General features: G+C 38.1%; 1 protein-coding gene across 5 annotated transcripts in view; it reads right to left on the bottom strand.

Moving 5' to 3' along the window:
* Positions 1–33: 33 nt before the first annotated feature.
* The window catches only part of NPL (N-acetylneuraminate pyruvate lyase), a 43,042-nt gene continuing 17,480 nt past the window's right edge, over positions 34–25,595 (bottom strand). For all 5 annotated transcript variants that reach the window (XM_074308540.1, XM_074308541.1, XM_074308542.1 and 2 more), the window contains exons 3-12: positions 25,041–25,114; positions 23,100–23,187; positions 11,909–11,966; positions 9,835–9,910; positions 7,726–7,818; positions 4,810–4,958; positions 4,639–4,685; positions 4,185–4,269; positions 2,724–2,763; positions 34–2,013 (exon numbers count right to left, since the gene is read on the bottom strand). In XM_074308540.1, coding sequence (XP_074164641.1) covers positions 1,862–2,013; positions 2,724–2,763; positions 4,185–4,269; positions 4,639–4,685; positions 4,810–4,958; positions 7,726–7,818; positions 9,835–9,910; positions 11,909–11,966; positions 23,100–23,187; positions 25,041–25,114 — 862 coding nt within the window. In that variant the 3' untranslated portion in view covers positions 34–1,861. The remainder of the gene's footprint in view (positions 2,014–2,723; positions 2,764–4,184; positions 4,270–4,638; positions 4,686–4,809; positions 4,959–7,725; positions 7,819–9,834; positions 9,911–11,908; positions 11,967–23,099; positions 23,188–25,040; positions 25,115–25,595) is intronic.

Genomic DNA, 25,595 nt, shown 5'->3' with positions numbered 1-25,595 from the left:
TCTTTGTGCATCTTAAAAGTGTTGTACAAATAATTTATTATTTTGAATTTAATCAACTCAGCTCTTTTGACTTCTCATCGAATGTTTTTTTCCTTCCACTTCAACAGTCTTTCACTAGGGTAAGGAGTTTCTTGGATTTCACAGTGATGCACTCTGATATTGTGGCTTAATCTTCAACCTTTTCAGGAGCCTTGGTTTCCTATATTCTGATTATGGTTAACATCTCTCTACCTGCTTATTGGCAGAAACTGACACTATTGTTTATAGTGTAATCTTCAAAACTCAATTCAAAATTATAGTAATGATTATTTCAAGCCTTTTCCTCACTTTTCACAATGTTTAACTGTTTCTTCCAGAAGGTGTGCTGAGGAAATGAAGGAAACAAGATTTCCAACAAACTAGAAACAGAAACCTAGTAGGAGATCTGCAGCAGAGGCTACCCCTCATGATGGGAAGAAATGGATGTTAATTATCAAGGGGCAATAATAGCTAGCATTTACATATTCCTTTAATGTTTACAAAGTCTTGTCCATGTATCATCTTTATTGATCCTCACAACAATCCTAAGATAGGCATGATTTTATAGATGAAAAACCAGGACAGATTCATTGATCTCCCCAGGCACAATCTTAGGAGTTTCAACTCAGGTCTTCCTGACCTAAGTTTGCCATGTTGTCTCCTTTTCCATCAAGTTGCATGGTTATTAGGAAAATCAGATCTAGCACAAAGACTCTAAAAGTTTAGCAAGATTAGAGCAATGTGTAAAATAAAAGCACTCCCTCTTCCTCTCTTCTTCCATTCCCCAAATTAAAACTGAAAGCAGAAAAAAAAAATCTGGGTAGCAGGAAGAATTAGATAATCAATCCATATAAATTGCCATTTCAGCCAACAGCTCTAGCATTTTCCCCCATGTAAATCTTTCCCTAGGATTGTGAAGGAGATGGAGAATCCCCTAAGTTTTGCCTTCCCCTAATTAAGACTGTCAACTCCTTATATCTCTGGTGTTTTGCTTAGGCACACAGTAGGTACTTAATGTTTATTGATTGACCAGTTTTATGATAAAGAAATCAAATCATAACTTCAGTTACCTCACCAAGGAACATGAGGGTGCTGATTTAAATGGACTCTAAAGTAATGATTCTCAATATTATTAGAAAACATAGTATAGTTTGACAGAAGACATTTTCAAACATTTTCCCAAAGGAAGGGAACTAGAAAACAAAGCTGGAATAGACTGAAAACTATTTTCAGTCTGACTGATATCTCCCTTGAATTTTCTCAATATCTTCTAACAACAGAGAAATAAAGCTGATTGGTAGGAGTCTGCATAATAAGCTCTCACATTATATAACACTTTAAAAAAGCTTACAAAACAACCTGTCTGGTATCTATAACTAGTCTTGTAGTACAAGACTAGTCTCCATTTATGGGTTAAAAAAAAAATCCATTATCACACTGTAAAACATCAGGAGCTGAGAAACCCTGATGGAGAGGAAGAATAAAGCACAGAACCTAGCAGGATACCTCAGGCAGGTGAGGGTATTCAAGAGAAGCTTTCATTCCATTAAGAGTAGATGGAAGGAGCAGTGAGGTGGCGCAGTGGATAGAGCACCAGCCCTGAATTCAGGAGGACCTGAGTTCAAAAATGATCTCAGACACTTAACACTTACTAGCTGTGTGACCCTGGGCAAGTCACTGAACCCCAAGTGCCTCAGGGGAAATTGCCTCTCTATAAAGAGTGTTTAATTCAGGCTGATTATGAAATTCCCTGAGTAACTGGAATAGCAGGGGGACTCCCAGTTCATCAAAGACAGTGCTGGGCTGGGCCAGGTTCCTTCCCCACCCCCCCAGTAAGTCTGCCTCAGGGAAAGCACTGGCTCTCCAGGCTCTTCAGCTTGGCCTCAGCCTTCAGAGCAAACTCCCTGGAGGCTTCCTGCAGGGGCAGCCGAGGAGGACCCATTGGGATCCCGGAGACAAGAGTCATGATAGCTTTTGTCTGCGCAACTCCCAGACCTAGGCAAGGAAGGAAAACAAGCAGGTTAATTCTATCACTCTTTACCAAGTGTTCTGACATCTGCTGAGGTGAGAGGTCTGGACCATCACGTTCCCTACGTCATGGAGTTGGGGTGAAAGAACCCTTGAACCACGAGTTTTGCAGGAGAGGGAACTGAGGTACAGAGCACTAAGTGATTTATCTGAGGTCCTGAGGGACAGGAGGGATTTGAATCCAGCTTTTTTCTCCAATCATGAAGGCTCTCAACCCAGGTGTCTTCCTCAAAGACCTACTTTCTCTCACCCTTCTTTCCAAATCCTGTCAAACCTACCTCCACAATTGTCTCTTGTTTTATATTACCTTTATAAAAGCCTTTCCTCATCCACCTTAAGGCTGATGTGCTCTGTGGATTAGCTCTAGTTTATCCTGTATATGTCTTGTTTGTTTTTGTGGGACTCTTTATTAGATTATGAGATCCCTGAAGGTGGGACAATGTTTTTTCCCCTTTCTTTGTATCCTCTGATATTATAAGTGCTTGGCACACAGTAGGTACTTAATAAGCACTCATTGACTTGACAAAGCTTTGTCAATATAGAAAGGAGGAGCACCAGAGAGTTCAATAGGGAATATTATTTTCCAAAAAACTGATGCTCAAAAGTTAGAGATATGTTTTCTATTTATACTTCCTTTGCAATGCCCTAAAATATAGGAAATGGAAAGATGTACTTACCCATTTTGATCACATAATTCATAAATCTCTGGATGCAAAACTAGAAAAAGCATAAAAAAACTACTATTAGCATTAAAGATTCCATGATAGTTACCAATAGAAGGGCACTGCATTGTAGAACTGGTACAATTAGAAATTTTATTTGTCTTTAGTTTTCTTTATTTAAACTGAAGAGCTATATAAAGGAATGGAATGAAGAGAATAGGGTAGAGGGAAAGCTTCTCCCAGAGCATAAAATTATGTATGTATGTATATATATATTTTGTACATATATATAATATAATATAACATAATATATATGTGTATATATATTAATTATGTACATATTTGAACTCAGATCCCTCTAATTCCAGCCCCAGTGTTCTATCTACTGAATCACCTAGCTGTCCTATAATAATGGAATAATTGATAATTAAAATATTTGATTATATAGGTGATATAATAAAGTTGGAAAAACCTGAGGTAAATTTTTATGGTGTCTGCAGCCTGTAGTTATAATGGTGTGGCTACCAGAGAGGAGGAAACCATTCTTTTACCAAAAGTACTAGAATGACCAGTACCTTCGTCAGTCCAAAGACAGCTTCTCATTCCAGTAGATGGTTGCTTGAGTTTCTCACTTCACAGTAAAGAATAGCTAAGCATGGAGAAGCCACATGGCTTATCTATGCTCTGACAGTCAGTAATCAATCTTTTTTGGTCATGGGTTTCTGCACTTTGTTAGGTGAGAGTCCTCTGCATAGTCTCCAATGCCATTGCTAGGCCTCTATGTCAAAGGCATCAAAGTTAAGCCTTCAGTGAATGAATTAAAGATATACTTTTGAAAATGAGGAGTAAGACACTAAAGATGCCATCCTTAGCTTTGGGACACCAAACACAGATCTATTTTGCCCCTCTTGTGGGAGTCCATGGCTTTGGGATTCTAAAAGTTCTTTTCTCCTTTCTTTGTCCTCCTTAATTTACATGAAGTGCTTCATTAACTTGAGATTAAGGCTCTTTCAGCATTCAGGGAAATATTTTTTCCCCCCTATAGGCCAGCACCTGGACTTATTTCCTAGGGATCATTTAATCTAAATTCAGGTTGGCTCAGGTGGGTTTCCCTCAGGTCCTTTTTTTATAATTAAAAAAAAAAAAAAAAAAAGTCTCTAAAACAGCGATTCTCTGACACCCTATAATTACTGTTTTACAAAATAAAAAATATTTAACAAAATACAGAGAAAAAGAATAGATGATGACTTCCACCAAGAGAAGTTGATTGTTTTCTCAGAGGTTTAGTTAGTCCTGCAAAGGACACACTGGTTGATATGTAAGATCAGGGAAGAAAGAAAAGATTAGCGATCTTTGGTGGGCCCATTCTGCTAATAAGAGTAAGATGAACAGGGAGGAAGGCAGCACTAATGGAAGAGCTTAGAAAGCAGAAAGAAATACGGTCATGTTTTATGTGAGCAGAAGACAATGCCATACCTGGTAATTCAAAGCTAAGGAAAAGTCCTGGCGCTCAAAAGCTTCCAACATTTGGTTGTTTTTTTTGCCCAGGTAGTTATAGGTGCTGCCAAGAAAAGTAGTCGTGATTCAGCAAGATGCCCCTCTGTGGGTACAATCGCTATTCTATGCCTATCTACACCTGCACACTCTTTTTCTCCCTCTATCTGTCTGATACACACACACCCCCAAACACACCTCAGCCCCCAAACACCCAAAGGGAGAAGCTGTTCTCCTGGGGTTTAACAATTTCTTTAGCTTTAAGAGCCAGCAACAGAGCTAGGACATGTCCCAAGAGGGGAAGAGAAAAAAGGGAGTGGAAAAGTCTCAGAAGAGAAGATGGCATGACCGAGAATGGAAGAAGCCAGAGGGAGCTGAGGGGGTATCTGATAGGAGCTGAGGTGTCATCTCTCAGTGCAGAAGCTGCAGCATTTACCTGCCAACTGCTCCAGTTGCTCCCATGGCCAGGGCACTCAGCAGTTGCTAATCAGAAAAGAAATGAAAAGTGTTTACTTTTCTATAATGCCCCTCACCCCACCCCAGACCAGGAGAATCCGTGGGAAGCCTTATTTGGACCTGGGGCTCCCGATGGAGAGAGGACACTTACTTCGTCTACTCCATAGAGAAGAGCGAACTGCCGTTGGCTGTTCTGATCCACACACTGTCCAAAGTCTAAGAGATCAGTGTCACTGAACTTCAGCCCTTGAAAGGTAGGAATTTCGTCCTGAATCCCATCCAGCAGCTCTTCAGCACGAACTATTCAGAACAAGGACTGCTCATTAATGCACATCCTTCTGGGGATGTAAGATTCCCACACACCCCTGCTTTGCCTCCCTCTCTCTCATTGTCAATGAGGAGGGCTGCTCTGTTCAGACTGTGAGTAAGCTGAAAAGTTATTCCCCACTGCAATAGAGTTCTGGGGCATTTTCATTTAGAAACAATTGTATAGTGAGTGACAGGCAAAGGAAAGAAGCCCCTGCAGGGTTTTGGGATCTGGAAAAAGACAGTCCTAAATCCTTTCCCCCCTCTTCTTAGCCCCCCCTCCACCAACATCCCCCCCTCTGCTACCAACATGACCAATATATGTTTGCAGAAGCTATTTTTCAGCTTAGGTGGCTAGAAGTTGATAAGCTTCTTTCCCGTCCTTAAAAATATAATCCAATGGGGATAACTTCCAATAATGGCAATAGAAACAACTTGAAAAGATAGCAGTGGCTACAGAAGAATAATGTCTTTTACTGTACTTGTAAGGTCAAGGTAACCAGCCCTGTGTTCTGCTAAGTTAGCACTCTGTCCTGCTCTGGAGAAATACATCTTTTGATCTCTTAATATAGAACATTTTCAACCTGTGGCTTCTTATTTTATTGGTCCCCATGTGTGTTAACCTTTGCCTGTGTTGGGGGCCCCATTAAAGAGGTAACAAAAGCAAACTACTCAGAAATTTTTAAAGTAAACAATGATTTCTGACCTTACTCTTCCCCCCCCCCCGCTGGGGTTAAGTGACTTGCTCAGGGTCATACAGCTAGGAAGTATCAAGTGTCTGAGACCAGATTTGAACTTGGGTCCTCCTGAATTCAAGGCTGGTGCTCTATCCACTGTACCATCCAGCTACCCCTTCCCTTCCTCTTAAAGTGTGATTTGGGCTCCTAACAGTTCTATTCTCACATAAATTATTCCCTACAGTTACTACTATACTATCTAAAGGATAGGGTAATCACTGACAGGAAGAGGAGCAGTGCAGAACTCAGGTGAAGATAAAATGCCCATTCAAGTTTAAAAAGTGTTTCATGTTTAGATGTTTTAAATATTAACCTTTTGAAAGAATACAGCAGAAGTTTATGGGTTACTTTTTCATGTTTTAAATATTGGTGAATATACACTTGAGTCTTTTGAATTTTAAGCATTTTCTGTAGTGAAAGGAAATAACTGTCCTGATCTACTTTGTTGCTTTTCCAAAATTAAATTTTTTGGTTATATTTTAAGTTTAACTGTCTCCTTCCTTTTTTTTTTTTCTCCTTCATCCCTTTTTCACATCCCACTAGAAAAGGATATCATTCATTACTGATATATAAATATATGTAAATCCATACTATGCATATGTCTATTTCAGGTTTTCCTCTGGAGGTGGATAGCATTTTCCTGCACAGGTTCTTTGTAGTTGATATGAGTATTTATAAAACTCAGAACAATTTGGTTGTTCAGTTGTTTTTCAAACAATATAGCTGTTACAATGTACAGCTTCTCATGGTTCTGTTCATTTCCTTTTCCATTATTTCCTGCATGTCTTTCCCTGTTTTTCTAAAATCAACCAGCTCATCATTTCTCATTGCACAGTAGACCTACTATCATATACTACAACTAGTTTAACCATTCCCTGTATGATAGGCATCCTCTCAATTTCCAGTTCTTTGCCACCACAAAGAGAGCTGCTTTTTAAATATTTTAGAACAGTTATTTTCCTTTTTCCCTAATAACCTTGGGAAATAGTGGTATTACTGGTCAACGGGATACACTTAGGGCATAGTTCTAGATTGCTCTCCAAAGTGGTTGGATTAGTTCAGTTTCACTCTTAACAGTGTATTAATGTCCCAATTTTCCACATTTCCTCCAATATTTTTCCCCTTTTGTCCTTTTAGCCATCTGATGGCAATAACATCTCAAAGTTGTTTTAATTTACATTTCTCTAATCAATAATGAATTAGGGATATTTTTCATGACTATTGATCTATATACCCAACTTCTGCCAGGCTACTTTCAGTTTACCCAAAAAGCTTAAATCTTTATAATTGTCAAACATAAGGTTAATATAATCTTTTATAACATTGCATACTGCATGTCTACTCTGATCCACTGATCTATCTTTCTATTTCTTAGTGGGTACCAGATAGTTTTAATAACTATTGCCATATACTATGGTTTAAGATCTGGTACTCCAAAAATTTCTTCCTTTACATTTTTTTCCCATCAATTCCTTTGATATTATTAACCTTTTGTTATTCCAAATGAATTGTTATTTTTTTCTAGTTCCACAAAACAATTTTTTGATAATTTGAAATGGCATTGAACAAGTAGATTAATTGACATTTTTTATTATACTCTGACCACATATGAATTGATCTTTCTCCAATTATTTAAATCTGAATTCATTTGTATAAAAAGTATTTTATAAGTATGAGTTGTCTTTGAAATTATACTAAATAACTTTAGCATATCATATCATCTGTAAAAAGAGATAATTTTACCTCTTTGCCCATTCTGATTCCTTGGATTTTTTAATCTTTTATTGCTATTGCTAACATTTCAAGTAAACTCTTGAACATTGGTGATAATAAAATGTTTCATTCCTGATATTGGAAAGGCTTTTAGCTTATCCCCATTACAAATAATGCTTGCTTGCTGTTGGTTTTAGGTAGATGTTCATTCACATCTAGGCCCTTGCCAATGGGTCATTACAGTAAGAAGAAATGATTAATGGAGAAAGTGAGGGATAGAAGGAAAACAAAACAAAACAAGAAGCACTCACTTTTTATCCCAGTCAAAGGAGGAATATGATAGTAATAAAATGGCACCTCAGGGGCAGCAGCAGCTACTTCTTTTAAAAATGCAATCAGGGCATCTGTAAGCAATAGTGATGAAGCAAATTTAAGTAATCATAAGATTTAATGTAAATTTTCACAGGAAAACACTGAAAGGCAAAGGTACTTTAATTGTAATGACCAGAATTGTTTTCAAAAAACATTAGGAGAAAATACTTCCTTCTTTTCAATAGAGAGGTATGGGACTATGGATACAGAACATTATATACTATCAAATGTAGCTGGTAGGTAAGCAGGGCTTGCCTAATTAGAAAAGTTTATTTCAAATTTGTACTGTTTTTGATATAAGGGAGGATTCAGAGAAGGAAAGGGACATTAGAATATGATAAGTATGAATACAGAACACAAATATAATTATGTATATAATTTATGTATATGATATATATGTAATTACATATGTACACAGATGTTTTTATTCATATAGATAGATCCAGCACTATATACAAGTGTAATGTTCACCAAAGTCTTCCTATGTGTTTCATCAATCCTGAAGATGATGCTGGGTCATTGAGAAATTGTACTAAGTTTTAGCAGATCTCAATAAATTGGGCAGTCTTGGATATAGTCGCTGGGAAGAGTTCTATTTGTCCCCTGAGGATCACAGGTAATCATAGTTCCAGAGCTGGAAGCAATTGCAGAGGCTGCTGAGTGCAACCTCCTCATTTATAGATGAGGAAAATGAGACCTGGAGAGGTTAAGTGACTTGCCTGAGCTCATTCAGGTATTAAATCGCAGAGACTTTCCCACTGTTTTACCCATTCTGATTCCTCAGCGCTTTTTGGTTGGATTGTCCTAGCTTGGGACTGGTCACTAGAGTATGGATACTTTTGGTCAGTGCCGGGCCATTTTCTGTCATCCCCTGTCTCTTTTTATAGGGTGTTAACAGTAACTACCTTCCTTGCCCTGGGATGTTAGACTGACGGCCTCAGGACGTTTTAGGACATATCCTCTGGCAGGTTTTGTAAATACAAGCCCATTTGTAGGGAAAGAGGGCTTACTCCCCTGCCTACAGAGAAGGAGGCCAAGGATTGGTGTCAGAAAAAGAATTAATACAGAGTTCTTTATGTAGAATCCCAAGAGATCTGTGTAGATTTCAGAGGGTCTGTAACTTTGCTGGGGGGAAAGAATTACAGCTGATTTTCACTAATCTCTAAATGAAATTTGGTATTTCCTTCAAGTAGAAGTTACCCCCCAAAAAAAAACCCCCACCACATACTATTTGTAGAAAGGGTCCACAGACTGCCAAAATGACCCATGACAGGTTAAAACCCTGACTTTAGATGAAATGGAGGCTGGTAACTGAACTAAAGAACTAAAGGAGGCAGAATCAGTGGCTAAATGATTAAGAGGCAATTATGGTGGCCTAAGAGTGGGATCTTTTTGTTATCCCCCAAATAGAGAGATATCTCTTGTTTATCAATGACCACACTATAAAGGAGAAGTCTTTAGTTTTACTAAATTCATCCTCTTGAACATGGGTGCCTAAAGCATGATTAGTCATTCTAAAGCCTCTAATTGTAATGATGTACTTTTGTTTTATACTTGTGGATTGAACCTTGGTTTCACAATTACTGTGAAATGTAAGTTGGGAATTACTTGATGGGGCTCAGAGGTCTTGTCTAATTTAAAGGAAGGACTTTGGCCAGTCAGAACCCAATAGTTCAAAGATCTATTTTTGGAAAGGAGCTCAGAGCTTCTCTTTTAAATTTCTCATCTTACAGATGAGGAAACTAAGGTTGAGAGTTTAAAAGACATTATATAACATTATATACATCATGAATATAATCATTTGAACGTTCTCTCCCCTATAGGATGTGAGTTTCTTGAGGGCAGGGAAAGTGCTTCTGCCTTTCTATTTCCAGCAATTATGAACCATGGCTGGCACATAGAAAAGCAATTAACCAAAGATTGCTTACTGACTGCCTAACTGCAAATGGGATAAATGTCATCTCCATCTTTATCGAGAAGCAGCTTTTCAGCGATGGAGGATGAGGGGTGAAAGTAGGCCATGCCGACCATGTGACCTTATGACTCACCTTTGTTGGCAGGTTTGAAAAAGAAAGGGGCCATGACAGCAATACCATCAGCTCCTATTTCTGCTGCATGCTGAGCCTTGAAAAGGAGGAAGGAATAAAATGTGTTCAGGCTGGGCATGATAAAAACTGTATTCAAGCACACCAGTGTTATTCAATGAAAAGATTTAAGTGGCTTCCTGAACTTGGATGAGGAAAAATTTTACATTTTAATTTTGTTAAACTTTGGTTACCTTTAGAATCCTATGTATTTTATGCACTTAAGAGCATTATTCTGAGAAAGGATCTATTAAACATGAAACCCTCAAGCAATAATTTGGCAGTGAAAATTACTGATTGCTTTGGAGAGTTTTATGGTCATCTCAGTTTTTGGAAGACTTTTCTTTTAGTCTGGAAAAGTGTAAACTCCTCGACGGAAAAGACTGTCTTGTCTACTTTGAAGACTCAGTTGTCCAGCACAAGGTCTTCTCCATGGCAGGTAGGTTCGGGGCTCAGTGGGAGAGAAGTGCATACCCTTACAGAATTTTCTCATGTTCTGCAGACAACAGTGGCTGCTGGAACAAAGATACAACAGTTTCTATCCACAGTTTTTTATTATAGCATCTCTTGATTACTTTTCTAGTTAAAGGAGTAGAGAGCTGTGGAAATTTACCTCCATAAGGGCACTGTATCAAATGGGTTTTGATTTGTGAAGTGCCACTTTGAGAATCTCCAAGGACACAGGAGAGTTCAATTCTGAAAGGAATTCTTAAGTGGTTAACAGCAAAGCACAACCCACGGCTTTCATTCATTCTAGGCCTCAGTGGCTGTTACAGCAGCCTGACTGAGGGATCTTGGCCCATTTTTTTCAAATAGAACAGAAGATCAGAGACTATTCTTCCCTATTTTATGAGCCACTTGCCCCAGCCATGAAATAACCCCAGCTTCTCTTGGAGGTCGTTGCCTCCTTAACTCTCCTGCTTTCCTTCTGTGGATCATCTCCCTTGTTCCTGTGTGTAACCTGTTTGTACAGAATGGTCTGCAGGATCTCTTCCCCCAGACCTTGGAGTTCCTCAAGTGCAGGGTATGGCTTTTGCCTTTCCTTGTCTCTCCAGCACTTAGTATAGGGCCTGGCCCTTTTTCTGCCTAATCAACACCTCAAACATTTCCAAATAGACATTTCTCCAGGTCTTGTTGGTTAGACCAGGACATTCCATGGGAAGAAGCCCATCGCCAAGCATTCATCAGCATGGGGCATCTGCAGGAGCCACAGAATTCAAGTTCCATATGGGCCCTACCTAGGGTCTTTTGTGTGCGAGGTGACCCGATCATGGGTAAACTTTATATTACATGAAGGACAAACAGCAAGCAAATTCAGAGAAGCCATCTTCCTGCTCAGGAGCCATTCTCTGGGATGTCTTTTTTTTCTTAGGACTTTGGGGGCACAAGAGAACTATATGGTTGGCTTTGGAGCCAGAGATCCTGGGTTCAAATCCTAATTCTGATGTTTGCTTATTTGTGTGACATTGAGAAGTCAGTGCATGAAACTTAGTTTCTTTATCTGTAAAAAGGACTGGATTCGATGGCTTCCTACTCTTGATTTATGACCTTGTGAAACTCAGGAAGTCAGTAAGACTAATCGTCTTCTTTTAGAGATGAGAAAACAGTTATAGGCAAGAGTGAATTACCTGAAATAACAGAAAAAGTAGAGGATTTGGGATTTGAGGTTTCCTAATCCCAAAGCCAATGCTTCTTCCTTTTTGGCCTGCTGGAGGCTCCCAAATTGAAGTCCTGAGTTTGAATCGTTTCTCATATACTGTTTTGTTGTGTTATCCTGGCCAAATCACTTGATCATTCTCTTTTGGTCTGTTTCCTCATCTTCAAATCGAGGATAATAGCACCAACCTCCCAGTGTTTTTGAGAAGACCAATGAGATAATTATTTGTAAAGTTTAAATTGCAATATAAATACAATTGTCATTCCACTGACCAATTTTACTCTTGATATCTATTTAATCAGATTTCCCGTGTATAAAAAGGTGGGAGCAAGCCCTTGCAGTGTGATTTACCCCAGAACTCTGTATACCCTATACACATACCAGCTCTTGTGAGTCTTTCAGGCTTAATGCTCCTACATGAATGATCACATGGTCCAACCTGCATAATTAAGATTAAGTGAGATTACAGTTACTGAGGAACATACTATCTCTCTAAGTGTAACAAAATCACATAAATCTCTATGCCCTATAATGCTATTATAACTATAAAAATATAAAATAATTTATGTCCCTTCAATCCACTGGGAGCTGATATCAAAAGAGACTTTAACATCTATGTTCACTAGTATAGTAAGAGATGTCTAAAAAGGATAGCGAGGTTCTTGAAATGCTGCTAAAGGAGAACCAACTTGCTGTGTTTGCACTGAGCCCCAGAGGTCTGCCATCCTTCTTTAGTGAAATCTATAGAATTGCAAGAGTATTTATTGAGCCAGCCACATCTCAAAAGTGGATGAAGCTTATCATAGGCCTGGGTGGAGTTGTTAGCCTGGGCCTCTAGCCAAAAGGAAGTTTTCAAGAACGAGGTCTACTACAGTAGATAGAGATTCCTAGGACCATATGATCAGAGCTAGAAGTAAGAAAATTAAGGCCCAGACAGGAAAATTCAGTTGCCCAAGATCATAGGAAGAATACTGACTTTCAGGGCAAGGGTTACTATGAAGGTACTCTTAATTCAAAGTCCAATGTTTTGTTTTGTTTTTCCCTTTACATTAAGAGAGAAGGAATGAGATGATAATAATTATACACATAAACATTTGGTAATCCAGGATAAAAACAAGCACAACAGTTCAAAATGTGAGAAGTACTTTTGATAAGCAATTGCATTTTCTTCCATTAACATGCCATCCCAAATAATTCTGGTTGGTGAAGGAAGGCTTTATGACGTACCATAGCACTGAATTCCTAGCTTTCCTACTTATGACCAATAGGGATATCATCCACCAGATTGCTCATGCCCATGTAGCAGGAGATATGATTTGATTATCTTTGCTACTAATATTCATCAACAATCCCAAGATGGTAAAAAGACTGACCCAGCAAATTATGCTTGTTGATTGACAAGATCTATAAAGATCAGTTAGAAGCAGCTAAAAAGTGGTAAAGTCAACCCCACTCATTATACTACCTTGCAAGAAGACATTGGACCTGGATGAAAGCCAGAAATATCCCTGCAAATAAAGACTTTGACCTTTTTGTGGATTTGTGGGTGGTGGCTAACACTAGATATGACTGATGCTAAAGCAAATACAAATATGTTCCCTCCTTGAGGAATACTGAAAGCATTTAAAAAAGTATTCTGAAGTCTTATACTAACCTAAAAGAGAACCTTTATTGGTCTTTTACTATCAATTCTGAAAGAGTTTCCTGCTCTACTCCTCCTAGATTAGACTCTTGTTCCATCATGAATATAACATATTATTATAATTATAAGTTAGGACTTCAACAACAATTCATGTTAGAGACTATGTCTAAAGGGTTGAAGATTCTGTCAGTTTGGACATTTCTGTAAGCAAAAAAATTAAAATATAAATTGGTTCTGGTGGCCTTGTACTTACAATACAATATAGTTTTTCTTCTGCACCAAGAAAGCATGGAATTTAATGCTTTAAGAAAAGGTGGAACTCTCCTCAAATGCCACTTGCCAGAAGAAAATCATAAGAGGGAGGATTCTAGGAAGATGGAGTAGGTTGGTAAATTTCAAGCTCTCTAGATTACCTTCATAAATAGAACAAATTTGAGCTTCAGGATGAGAAATCAAGACTTGAGGCAGAACTGGAGTCCTCTTGGGACAACTCAAGAAGATCTGAAGAAAGACCCCCAGGCTGGGGATTAATCAGCGTAAAGAGCAAACTCCTAGGAAATGACTCCACAGAAACATCAAGTGGGGCCCCTTGGGACTAGTTGGATATGGCTAGAGTCTCAACAGGAACCACAGAGACTTTCACCTCCCTGGACTGGAGTTGATGTTTGAGTCCAGAAAGACTGAGGAAATCCAAGGTGCTGCTGAGATACGGCTCTGGACTAGAAGGAACCAGCACACTTGGAGGGCTGAGGTAGCAGGGCAGGGATGTTACTGGCTGTAGAACTTGCAAGAGGATGGAGCTCTTGGTTTGGGGTTCCTGGTCAGAGAAGAGAACTGAAAGGAAGCTTGTACCATCCTCCTACCCCCTGATTAGAGGTGCTTACACTAATACTGTTATTTTTTAAAAATGAACTGACAACTCCACCATTGAAACACATGGGTGTATTTCAAAACCAGAATTCATCTTCAGAGGACACTTTAGTTAAAAAAAAAAAAAAAAAAAAGGGAACATAAATTTAAAATGGTTCCCTGCTCAAGAGAGAATTTATAGAAGAACTCTAGAAAGAATTAAATTAAATGAAGGTAAAAAAATCAAAGGAGACACTGAGGAAAAACTACATTTTTTTTTAAATCCAAGAAAAGATTATGAAAAAAAGAGTTAACTAACTAGAAAAGGAGATACAGAAACTCAAAGATGAAAATAATTCTTTGAAAATTAGAATTGAGTAAGGAAGATCCAGTGAAGCTCTGAGAAACCAAGAAACAACAAAATAGATTATAAAGAACAAGAAAATAGAACTGAAGGTGAAATATAATAAAAAATGACATCTGGGGAATAGATCAAGAAAAGAAAATATAAGAATAATTGGACTGCCTGAAAGTTGTGACCAAAAAGAGAACCTTGACACAGCAATGCAGGAAAATAATCCAAGAAAATTGTCCTGGAGTGATACAACACGAAAGGAAATCCGTTTTACCAAGATCTTTTGGAAATATCGTTGCAAATTTTGAAACCCCCCCCAAGAGAAAATTTTGCAAAAAAAAAAAAAACAAAAACAAAAACAAAACAGAAACAAAAACAAAAAACAATTCAAATATGTTGGAGCTATAATTTGAATTGCAGAGACTTATCAGCAGCTATATAATAAAAGACCACAGGAATCTTATCTACTGACAACCAAAAGAATAGGCCAGTGGTAAAAAATAATAATCTCATCTGGCAAATTTATTTATAATATTGAATAACAAAAAATGGACATTCAACAAACTTGCAAATTTTTAGAACTTTCTATCAACCAAAACATATAAGATCACAAGGAACTCAATATGGACAAACTATTTAAATGTAGACAAAATTTTTTTTTAACATGGGAAATATATACTGTATGTTCAAGACATCAACAATATGATAGCTCAAAAGAAAGATTGGCAGAGTTAAGGTAAAAATATTCGTGTTGTACATGAGAGGCAGAGGGAAAATAGAGGCATTAATGGGAGAAGGGATAGTAGTTCTGAAAACCTACTTACATCAGGAATGGGTTCAATAGGCAACACTACATATATACTATGAAGGGTAGAGCACCCTCCAAAATCTAAAAAGAAATAAAGGGGAAGAGATGAACAGATAGGGAAGCAGGGATGAGGGAAGAAGCCAAGGGAGGAATCCTTGGGTGGGGGAGGCTAAGTAATAACAAGGCAATTTATGGAGCAGAATTTAATTCATGAGTCATCAGGGATAAGAAAGACATGTGTGTGTATATGGAGGTGTGTGTGTGTGTATGTATGCATGCATACATATATTTATTTATGTGTACATATATTTATTTATGTGTACATATGTAGATATATATATCTTAACTAGCTAGCTCAGATGTGGGTATGGGGATGAAAGGGGAAAAAACAATAAAATAAATAAGGTGCATAACAGAGAACAAAAGAACAATCTACAAGGAAGTAAAGGGGGAAAAATGGACATTCATGAATATAACTTTATATACGTGTGTATGTGTGTATTTTCCTAATCTGGTAATTTGTTATTTTGAATCTTCTCTGACTTTCTGCTGGGGACATGATAATATTCTCTCGTTTAGCTTCTTTTCTGTTTATTTTTTCACTGTTTTTTCAAATAAAATAAATTAGAAAACCAAACCATTTCCTCATGATCCAGAATACGCATGCAGACACGCACGCACACACACACACACACACACACACACACACAATTACACAATTTTCTATGAAATTTTACACCTTAATGACTAAAATGAAAATAGTAAGAATCACGAAAATCAAGTAAAGTCTTAAGGATGACATATCAGATGATTTTAATTTTCTTAAGTTATAATATTTCTTATAGAGAATGAAGTCATGTTGGAATTGGGGGGAAAATGATATCTAGCATTTGTATAATATTTTACAATATTACCTGATTTGATCCTCACAGCAATTCTGTGTCACAGGTGCTGCTGTTATTTCTGTTTTACAGATGAGGAAACTGAGGCAGACACAGGTTAAATTTTCAAGGATTACACAGCTATTAAGTGCCTTGAGACCATATTTGAAGTCAGGGTTTCTTGATTCCAGTGCTTAAATCCCCTGTACCACTAACTGCCTCTGTTAAAAAGGTCAAAGGAATGCTAGAGTTCTAGCAAGAGCACATTTAAAATAAATGACCAAGGAGTTCATGATGGGCATGTAAGCAATTGAAACCAATAATTACCCAATCAAATGATAAAGTAGAAAAAGTTCAAAGTGTGAGGGGGAGGGGCAGTTTCAGTGAGAATTTATAAGCAGAAATAATCAATAAGTTAGTTTCTGAAGGGACCACCCAGAAGATCTCAGCTGAGTCGTAAGAATAAGCTGCAAAAGCTAGTTGGTGTAGTACAGAATACCAGCCCTGAAGTCAGGAGGACCGGAGTTCAAATCTGTCCTCAGATACTTAACACTTTCTCTGTGATCCTGGGCAAATCACTTAACCCCAATTGCCTCAGCAAAAACAAAAACAAAAAGAGTAAACTGCAAAGCTGAAAAGACTGAATCCAGAAGAAAATAACCACTAAGATTCAAGAGGGAGCAGAAGCTCTGCCAAGGGGAGAGGGCTTCAAATATAGCCACAGAGGGAGGAGAATTGATAAAGGCAGAGAATAGCAGACTTAGGAAGCTCCTTCTTTGGCCTGTAATCAGTCCTATTTTGTGCCCATAGCTTTGTTCTGGATAAGCCGGCCTGCCTGCTGTGGGTAACCAGGCACTATGTCCATCTGTCCAGTGACTTGAGTGTATAAGGTAGTAAGGGCCACCTCCAGGCTTAAGGTCTCCAAAGGCTGGTGTCTTCCCCACCCTAATGTAGCTTTTTATACATGCTGTTTCCTCACAAAGAATGGAAGTTCCTTGAGGTCTGGGGATCATTTCTGTCTCCATATCTCATGTCTAGTACAGTGCCCGACACATACTCAATGCTTACTATATAAATACTTGCTAAGGGAAAATGCCAGGTTCTCCTCACAAATGCAGGAAAGCTATACTTGTGAGGTTGAAGAGAGTTTCCAAAATATAAATAGAATAAGCGGTTTTAAAGTGTAAATTCTATATTATGTATATATTATTTATTTTTTTATTTAAATGGTTCATAAGATTTAACTAATATATAGGTATTAAAATTAATATTGACATGCATAAGTTTTTATGCACAATGACAAATACAGTTAGGAGATATTTTTGTACATGGAAAATAAAACAGGTTATTGTAGGAACACAATTAGGGATCAGATATAAATGACAAAGTTTCACAATTTCCTGGCCTGTCGGCCAGTACAGCATAAGCACCTAGACCCTCTCCTGGTGAAAGCAGAAGAGGCCACTGACTGGGCTATTCTGAGATGCCCTTCTCTCTGAAGAAATGCTGAACTACCCAAGTTTCAAAAAAAGGAGAACAGAGTTTACATGTAGATCAGTGACTTGGCCTTGACTGATAGCATGCACACACACGCACACACGTACCACACAACCCTACAGGAGGATGCCTACAGAATGTTCTCTTCCTGGCCAGACAAGACAAGCTGATTCATTAAACCCAGAGCATGTCCTGTGCCTGACAAAATGTCAGGGCCCCCTGCTAGCATCCCCTACTGCAGCCGATCTACCTCTGCTCAGGTAGAAAGCCGGCTTCCAAGGTTGTGAGCAGATGGTGAAATGGCTCCCGAAAGTAGGTAAGACAGTAGTGTCCCTGACTGGGATAAAGTTAGTATAAAAGACCTGAGAATACCAACGTGGAAAGATCAGGTCCCACAGGCACACAAAAGACAGGTCTCTGGAGACCTCTTGGATTATATCAAAGCTGATTAATGGCCCACAACAAGTCAAGGCTGTTTGTTTTTTGTTTTTTTTTTTTAAATAGATCTCAATCTTCCTTGTACTTCTCCTCCAGTGTCTTACAAAATGCTAGCTCTTCTGTCTAGCACTGAAAGCCCTTCACAACAGCTGGACCCTTACTACCTTCCTAGGCCCGTATACATGTCTGTCCTTCCCATACACTGTCTCTGTGCTGCTCCCTGCCTTTGCCCTCCTTTAGGCCTTTGCACACATGTTCCTGTGGTTGGGGAAAGGGTACTCCCAATTCACCTCCCCCTCCTAAGAGGCTTACAGTCTCCTCCATGAGCCATTCCTGCTCTCCCCTACCCCAGCTGCTATTGCCTATTGATTTTATATGCAGTTATATGTCTAACTTTTCTTCTCTTGTACAATGGAAACTCCTTGAAATCAGGACCTTTTTTGGTTTTGTATCCCCAATGCTAAGAGCACATTGCCAGGTACACAGTTGATGCTTAATAAATACTTGTCTGATGGACTCCCTTCATTCCCTTTCCTGTACCAGGCTCCCTTAAGAAGCCCTCTTTAACTCCCTGCTAGCACCCTAGTCAAATACCTTCCTTTTCCTTTTACTGTAGGTTCTCCTGCCCCACTTCCAGGTCAAATACTCTGAGACACAAATTATTCACTTTCATCTCCTTTGCCCTGGGAGTCTTTCTTTCACTTTCTCTTCAGTTCTCTCAATTACCTGTCCCTAAAATTCAACCTTTGAGCCTCTTCAATTTCCAAATTTATTTTTTTCCCCCTTAATTTCTTCATAAAATCATAGGATTGGAGCTGGAAGGGACCTGAGAGGTCATATAAGCCCTTCTCTTACAGAGGAGGAATGAGGTCAAAGAAGCTTATTTAGTGACTTGTCAGAGGTGGGGTTTCCATATTATTGTTCTGTAAAAAATGACCAGCAGGATGATTTCAGAGAGGCCTGGAGAGACTCACATGAACTGATGCTGAGTGAAACCAGATCATTATACACAGCAACAAGATTATACAGAGATTAATTCTGATGGACGTGGCTCTCTTCAACAATGTGATGATTCAAACCAGCTCCAATTGTTCAGTAAAGAAGAGAATCAGCTATACCCAGAGAGAAAACTATGTGTGTACCACAACACAGCATTTCCACTCTTTCTGTTGTTGTTATATATTGGATTTAACATATACTTTAATATATTTAACATGTATTGATCAACCTGCCATCTAGGGGAGGGGGTGGGGGGAAGGAGGGGAAAAATTGGAACAGGTTTTGCAAGGGTCAATGTTGAAAAATTACCCATGCATATCTTGTAAATAAAAAGCTATTAAAAAAAGAAGAACAAGTGGGGTTTCCAGACAGGTTCCCTATATGTGGAGCCAAAGACTACCACAGTGCCCCACATAAAGTAGGTGCTTAGTAAAGGCTCTTCACCTGGTTGATATCCATTGTACATAATGTAAATGTAAGTAATAAAAATATAATAATGTAATATAGCATATATACATGTATATGCTTCCTAGAGTACTAGAAAGAATACTCATTATTAGCAATGCTAGATTCCTATCCTGCCTCAGAAATTTGGTGGCTAGGTAAGTGTGAACAAATTAATTTTACAAATTAACTTTATAATACCTACTTTCTTCACCTGCAAAATGGGAATATACATACAACTTCCTGGGGATTGTGGTGAAGAAAATGCTTTGCAAACCTTAAGGTTCCATATAAATGTGGGTTATTCTTATTCTCCTTCCATTCTATCTCCCAATAAACCAAGGCAACAAAAATCCGGCTGATCACAGAGGCATGAAATGATGATGGTGGTTGAGACTTCAGATACCCTCCATTGTCAAAAGCTGAGAAGCTAATCATTTCTTGCCTTGTTGTAATAACTATATCATCCTTCAAATAGTGAAGGAAATTATATAAGGAAGCTGCTATTCTGGGGTCAATTCTCACTAAAAAGGAGCAACCAGTTGCTGAAATAGCCTTGGGAGGTAATGACTTGGACTTTGGGAGAGAGAAGAAAGGCAGGGTCAATAGTTTGACACATGCTAGATTTGGGAGAGGAAATGTTAAAGATCATCAAGAAAGGACAGGTGGGATCCTTTTACCTAACATTCTGAAGAGGAAATCAAATCAGGAGGGATAGAAAACTCTCAAAAATGAAATTCTGAGGCACAAATGTGTGGAATAGAGAGATAAGGTGAAGAACTTACAGGAATATGTGAACTCTTTTTCTGTATTTTATTTTCATTATTTCTGTGTTTCCCCTATGACCTGTACAGGCCCATATGTACTTGAACCTTGGCCAGTTATATCTGAAGCCTGAAGGCCTGATTTTCTGTTTCCTAGAAATCAGGTGATTTTGGGGAAAGAGAAACCTCCCATTCCAATCTCTCTGGATAGCAACAACCAATTAGGTGCCTCCCCTTCCCCCTTCTCAATGTTCTCTTACTTGAGATGTAATCTCTTATATAAAAGCTGTGTATCTTTACTACTTCTTTAGCCCTCCTACCACGAGCTTTCTTTTTCCCTTATCTCATGATAAAATAAATAAAGTTTCTGCTTTCTATTTTGAGTGATCTCTGAGTAGTCATTTTGGGTAAGGGTCTTTCTTTTACATCCCACACTCAAAGAAAAGCAATCTAAACAGTGAAGAAAAAAGTTATTTAAAGAGACTGCTATGAATGAAAAAATGTTTTAAAAAAGTTTTTTCTTTTATTTTTCAGATCCACATTCTTGCCCTCACAGTAACTCCTAACCCCTTACTTACCACTTAAGGAGAAAGCAAGAAAAAACAGTTTAAAAAGACACTCAAATGAAAACAGTGTCAAGAATGCTAAACTGGGCTATTAGTCCTTCATTCTCAAAGAGGACCCTGACATGAGGAAGATGATGCTGACTTGTAAGTAAATTGGATTTTAGTGAGACAGGGCTAAATGCAGTAAAACAGAATAAATTTGAGGTTGGCTAGGGATTCAAAAGACAACAAAATGTGGTTTGGGCATAACTATCTTGGGGAAAAGAGAACATCAAAAAAGGCCAGGACTATTGGGAACAATAAATGACAACAATCCAGTAGAGAGACACAAAAGGATTTGTTGGTGGACAATTTTTTGGATTAGAAAGGATAAAATAATGATGGCTAATAAGCAATTGAAATCTAAGATAAGTAGAGAGTTAGAAAACCTAGCTAATTTCTGGCTAATTTAAACTAGCAGGCTTAGAAGAACTACATATTGAAAGATAATGAAAGAACCAGATGCGATTACTGAGGCATAATAAAGGATCTTTAAGAAATCACCAGGGGAAGTAACAAATGCTTTGGGGCTGGCTAAGGACAGAATTGCTCCAGTTTTCTAAAAGATAAGAACATAGATCACAATCTTCAGAATGATGAGCATAAGAACAATTCTTTACAAAATTTTATAAAGCATTTAAAGAGAAAGAAAGAAAAAACAAGATTATTACTAAGGGAATGTTTAGCAAGCATCACCTGCATTCTTTTATTTTTATAGGATGATTAAACTGGTAAATCAAGGGAGTGCTATGAAATTGAAAATCTCATTTGGTATACTAAGTAGTAGAAAGGGCCTTGAGCCAGGGAGGCTAGATATAGGATGTGGGACTTGAAGGGATCATTGGAGGATCTCCAGTCTAGAGTTAGAAGGCAATTCCAATGATTTGAACTCAAGGTTCAAAATCTGCTTGAAATAAGTGGATTGCTTCAGGCATTTATACTAGGCCTTTTAGCAATCAAGTGGATGAAGGCATAAGTCAATTAGTAGTTAATAGTCAAATAAACATTTATTAAGCCCCAGAGATACTTAAAAAAAAAAAAAAAAAGTGGTCCTTGCCCCAAAGAGTTTGTAATTGAAGGAGCATAATTACAGTAGTCAAGACTGCATTGTAAAATTCTTGAGGGCAGGAATTGTCTTTTACCTCTTTTTGTATTCCCAGAAATGCTTAGCACTTAACAAATGTTTATTATCAAAGTCAAGGAAGAGAATAACACATAAGATAACAGAATAAGGCTTGAAAAACATTCTTTTGAGTCTAGAATATTGAGCCAAATTTATGGGATTTAAATTAATTTGGATAAATGTAAAATAGTACTTAAGTTAAAATTTGAGTTGAGTTAAAATTACATAACATTTCATTTGAAAAACTGGGTTTTAAAGTGCTAAAAATCTCAAAAGAAGGCAACAGTGTAACACAGCAGGGCCAAAGTTAGTTGCAATCTTAGGCAAATAAAAAAATTGTTTCCAGAAATGTATAAATGATAATGGTTTACCTTGGTCTAATCACATCTGTTCAGTTATGGAAGAGACTGGAAGAACATTGATAAGCTAGAAAACATGTGGGGGGCAGTCAAGATGGTGACTATGTGTCACATAAAGTTTGGCTTAGGGAATACCTGATAGCTGCTTTCAAGTATTTAGAAGATTCAGTAAGAAAAACTAAAAGAAATGGGTAGAAAGTAAAGAGCCATCTTTAATCTTAAAAGAAAAATCTATTCAAGATTAATGACAGCCAAAAAGTAAAGTGTGCTATTTAGAAAAGTGGTGAGATCTTTCACTGAAGGTTCAAATGAAGCCTGGAGGACCACTTAAATATGTTGTGAAGGGGATTCTTGGTCGGGTATGCTTGGACCAGATGGCCTCCAAAGGATCTTCTATTTTGTAGTGTTTATGATTTATTTATACATCTCTGTGATTAACTGGAAGATGGGAACAAACAAAAATCCAGGTTCAGAAAGAGCCCCAACTATTGGCATTGGACAAAGCAAAAAGTGCAGGATAACTGCTTTTTCTCCTCAGCCAGTGGGTAGACTGACATGGGTACTTGGGGGGGGGGGGGGGGAAACGTTATTTGCAAGATAGAAATTCCATAGGGATCAGAGATCTTTCCAAGGATCTATATTATGGGTGTCTTTTTTAGTAGGAAGAGAGACTTCCAATGTCATTTAGGTTCCTGCTCTCTTTCCAACAAGTTGACTCTGTGCTTAATCTTTGATGGGGAAAGGAAATGTGCTTCCCATAAAGAAAAATTCTATAACTTGGCAAATGGATCCTGGGATAGCTACTTACTTATCCTTTCCATTTGTCACCCACTCTTCTGCAAGTTGTCGACGCTCTGCAACACTCAGTGACAGGCCTTCTCCTGTTGAACCATTCACTGTTCCAAACACACACAAGTGGCTGGGTCAGAGAAACCAGCAAAAACTATACAATCTTCCAACCAATGCACATGAAAACATATAGGTTAAATCAGCTCTTCTCAAATGATTACAAAATTCAAACAGCATAATGTTTGAAAAGTGCTTTGAAAGCCTTAAAAGTACCTACCATATAAATGTCAGTTCCTACTATTGTATTTAAAATATAGGAATGACTTAAAATCTATGCCCCTAGATATAAAGAAGATACTCTGAGCATATAGTTAATGAGAATGTTGATGTCTGCCAAAGATGAAAGATCTATCATTTTCATGGTCAGCTGTAGTAGGACAACACAGTATTTTTTCTACATTTCTCTACAATGCATGAAAGGCCATGGGAGGAAAAAGCGCTCCCTCTCTCTCTCTCTCTCTCTCTCTCTCTCTCTCTCTATATATATATATATATATATAGTCGTCCCTATACTATACTCTTGGAGGGCCTTCCAAATAAGCAAAGCTAAGAAAGACTCCTTGTTTTTCCAAGAGGATATACACACTCAAATTATCCTCTATTTTAAGAAGGAGGATAGGATGTGTGTGTGTGTCTAGGCACGGAGGAAGCCAAGCTTGCTTTTATCATCCTCTCTGGCTTTCAGGTTAAATTACTGAAGATCCTTTATACTTTTGGACAACATGTGGCCTGGAATAATTCTCTATTATTTAACATGTATTGGATTATATGTTATATAAGGGAAGGGGTGGAGGGAAGAAGAGGAAAATTTGAAACACAAAGTTTTACAAGGGTCAGTGTTGAAAAATTAGCCATGCATATTTTATAAGTAAAAAGCTTTAATTTAAAAAAAAAAAAAAAAAAAAAAAAAGTTGCTTCCCTATTAACTAATGTTTTGAGCTACCTTGATCAAGCCTTTGGGACAAGGCTTATCAAAACTTTTTCCATTCATGACCACTTTTTACCTGAAAAATTTTTATGGGAGCCTGGGTGTAGACATATATAAAACAGGTATGCAAAAATCAAACATTTACTGATAAATAACTTTACAACCCCATATTCAGTTATGAGACCCCCATATGGGGGTTACAAACCACAGTTTAAGAAGCTGGACTCTAGGGGGCTCCTGGGTACTGTGAATTATCTTGGGGGAATGAGTCAGAAAGAAAGAAAATCGATCTTGAAAAACTAGATGGTGTTTTCCATTATCAGACACCAAACCCTATAGGTGCAATGACTCAACTGCTCTCAATTTGGGGGCTTTGGGGTCAGAATTGTGCAGTTCCCTTGTCTACCTGATTAAATGAATTGCTTCTGTCTATACTATGTAGTCATAACTTTTATCGTACAAACCATCTGAAAGATGGGTGTCAGAAAGTCTGTCAACCATCATTTATTGGTGCCAGGTACTATGCTAAGTACTAAGGATATAAAGCAACGTAAAAGCTAGCCCCTGCTCTCAGGGGATTCCTAATGGGAAATAGCATTGCATGAAAAGGCTTTACTGGGCTCTGGCTTAAGGCTTCCATTATTTTGTGAATTTGGGCAAGTCAGCCCCTCTGAGGTTCACTTCTGCATCTACGAAATGACAGGGACTGAGAGAGGAAGTGTGGAGGTAACACATAGGAGAGCTGGCCTTGATGTTGGGAAACCAAGGAGTGACACAACCATATATTGGCCATGGGACTGGCCAGCTCCTTAACTACTCAGTGCCTCCCACAGGCAATACTCTAGACCCTGCAGAATGGGTGGTAGCTATAATGGTAAAGGGAGCACTTCTGTGTCAATGCAATCTGAGTTTGAATTAGGCAGTCTCTAAGATTTAGATCCCAGCCACCATTGTGATTCCAAGATGACTTACCAAAAATGTTTTTCACACCCTGCTCATTTACAAGGTAGTCCACATACTGGCTAATTACAGAGATGTTGATTTCCCTGAAAAACAAGTAAACAAGATGCATAAGTAAAGGTATGATGTCAATTCCTAGACCTAGATGGTTTTCCATTCCTAAAGTATCAGGTAATAAGACTAAGTTGTAGAGAAGGTGCCAAATTTGCTTTGGTTGAGGCAGTCTGCTAACCTGGGAATTCTCTACAAAGAGATCACAAGCCCAGTGGATGCACCTATCTGTTGTAATTATCTCCTTTCTGGTAGAACTTCCATTACTTATTGTCAATATCACTGAAAACTTTGGTCTCTCCTTCCCTTTCCTCCTTTAGTTGTACAATCTGTGATTCACAAATAGACCCCAAAGTTTTAAATGCAAATACCATAGGAAGATTTTATTTTAATTCACACTAAAAGTACAACTAACAAATCTAAGCCTCTGGGCTTAAATATTGAATCAATTTTAAGTATTTTAAGTGCATGTGATGATTTTAAAAATAAATTGCATCTTGATAATTTCAGACTACC

This window comes from Sminthopsis crassicaudata, chromosome 4, assembly GCF_048593235.1.
Source record: "Sminthopsis crassicaudata isolate SCR6 chromosome 4, ASM4859323v1, whole genome shotgun sequence".
NCBI lineage: Eukaryota > Metazoa > Chordata > Mammalia > Dasyuromorphia > Dasyuridae > Sminthopsis > Sminthopsis crassicaudata.
This window is presented reverse-complemented; position numbering and strand designations above follow the sequence as displayed.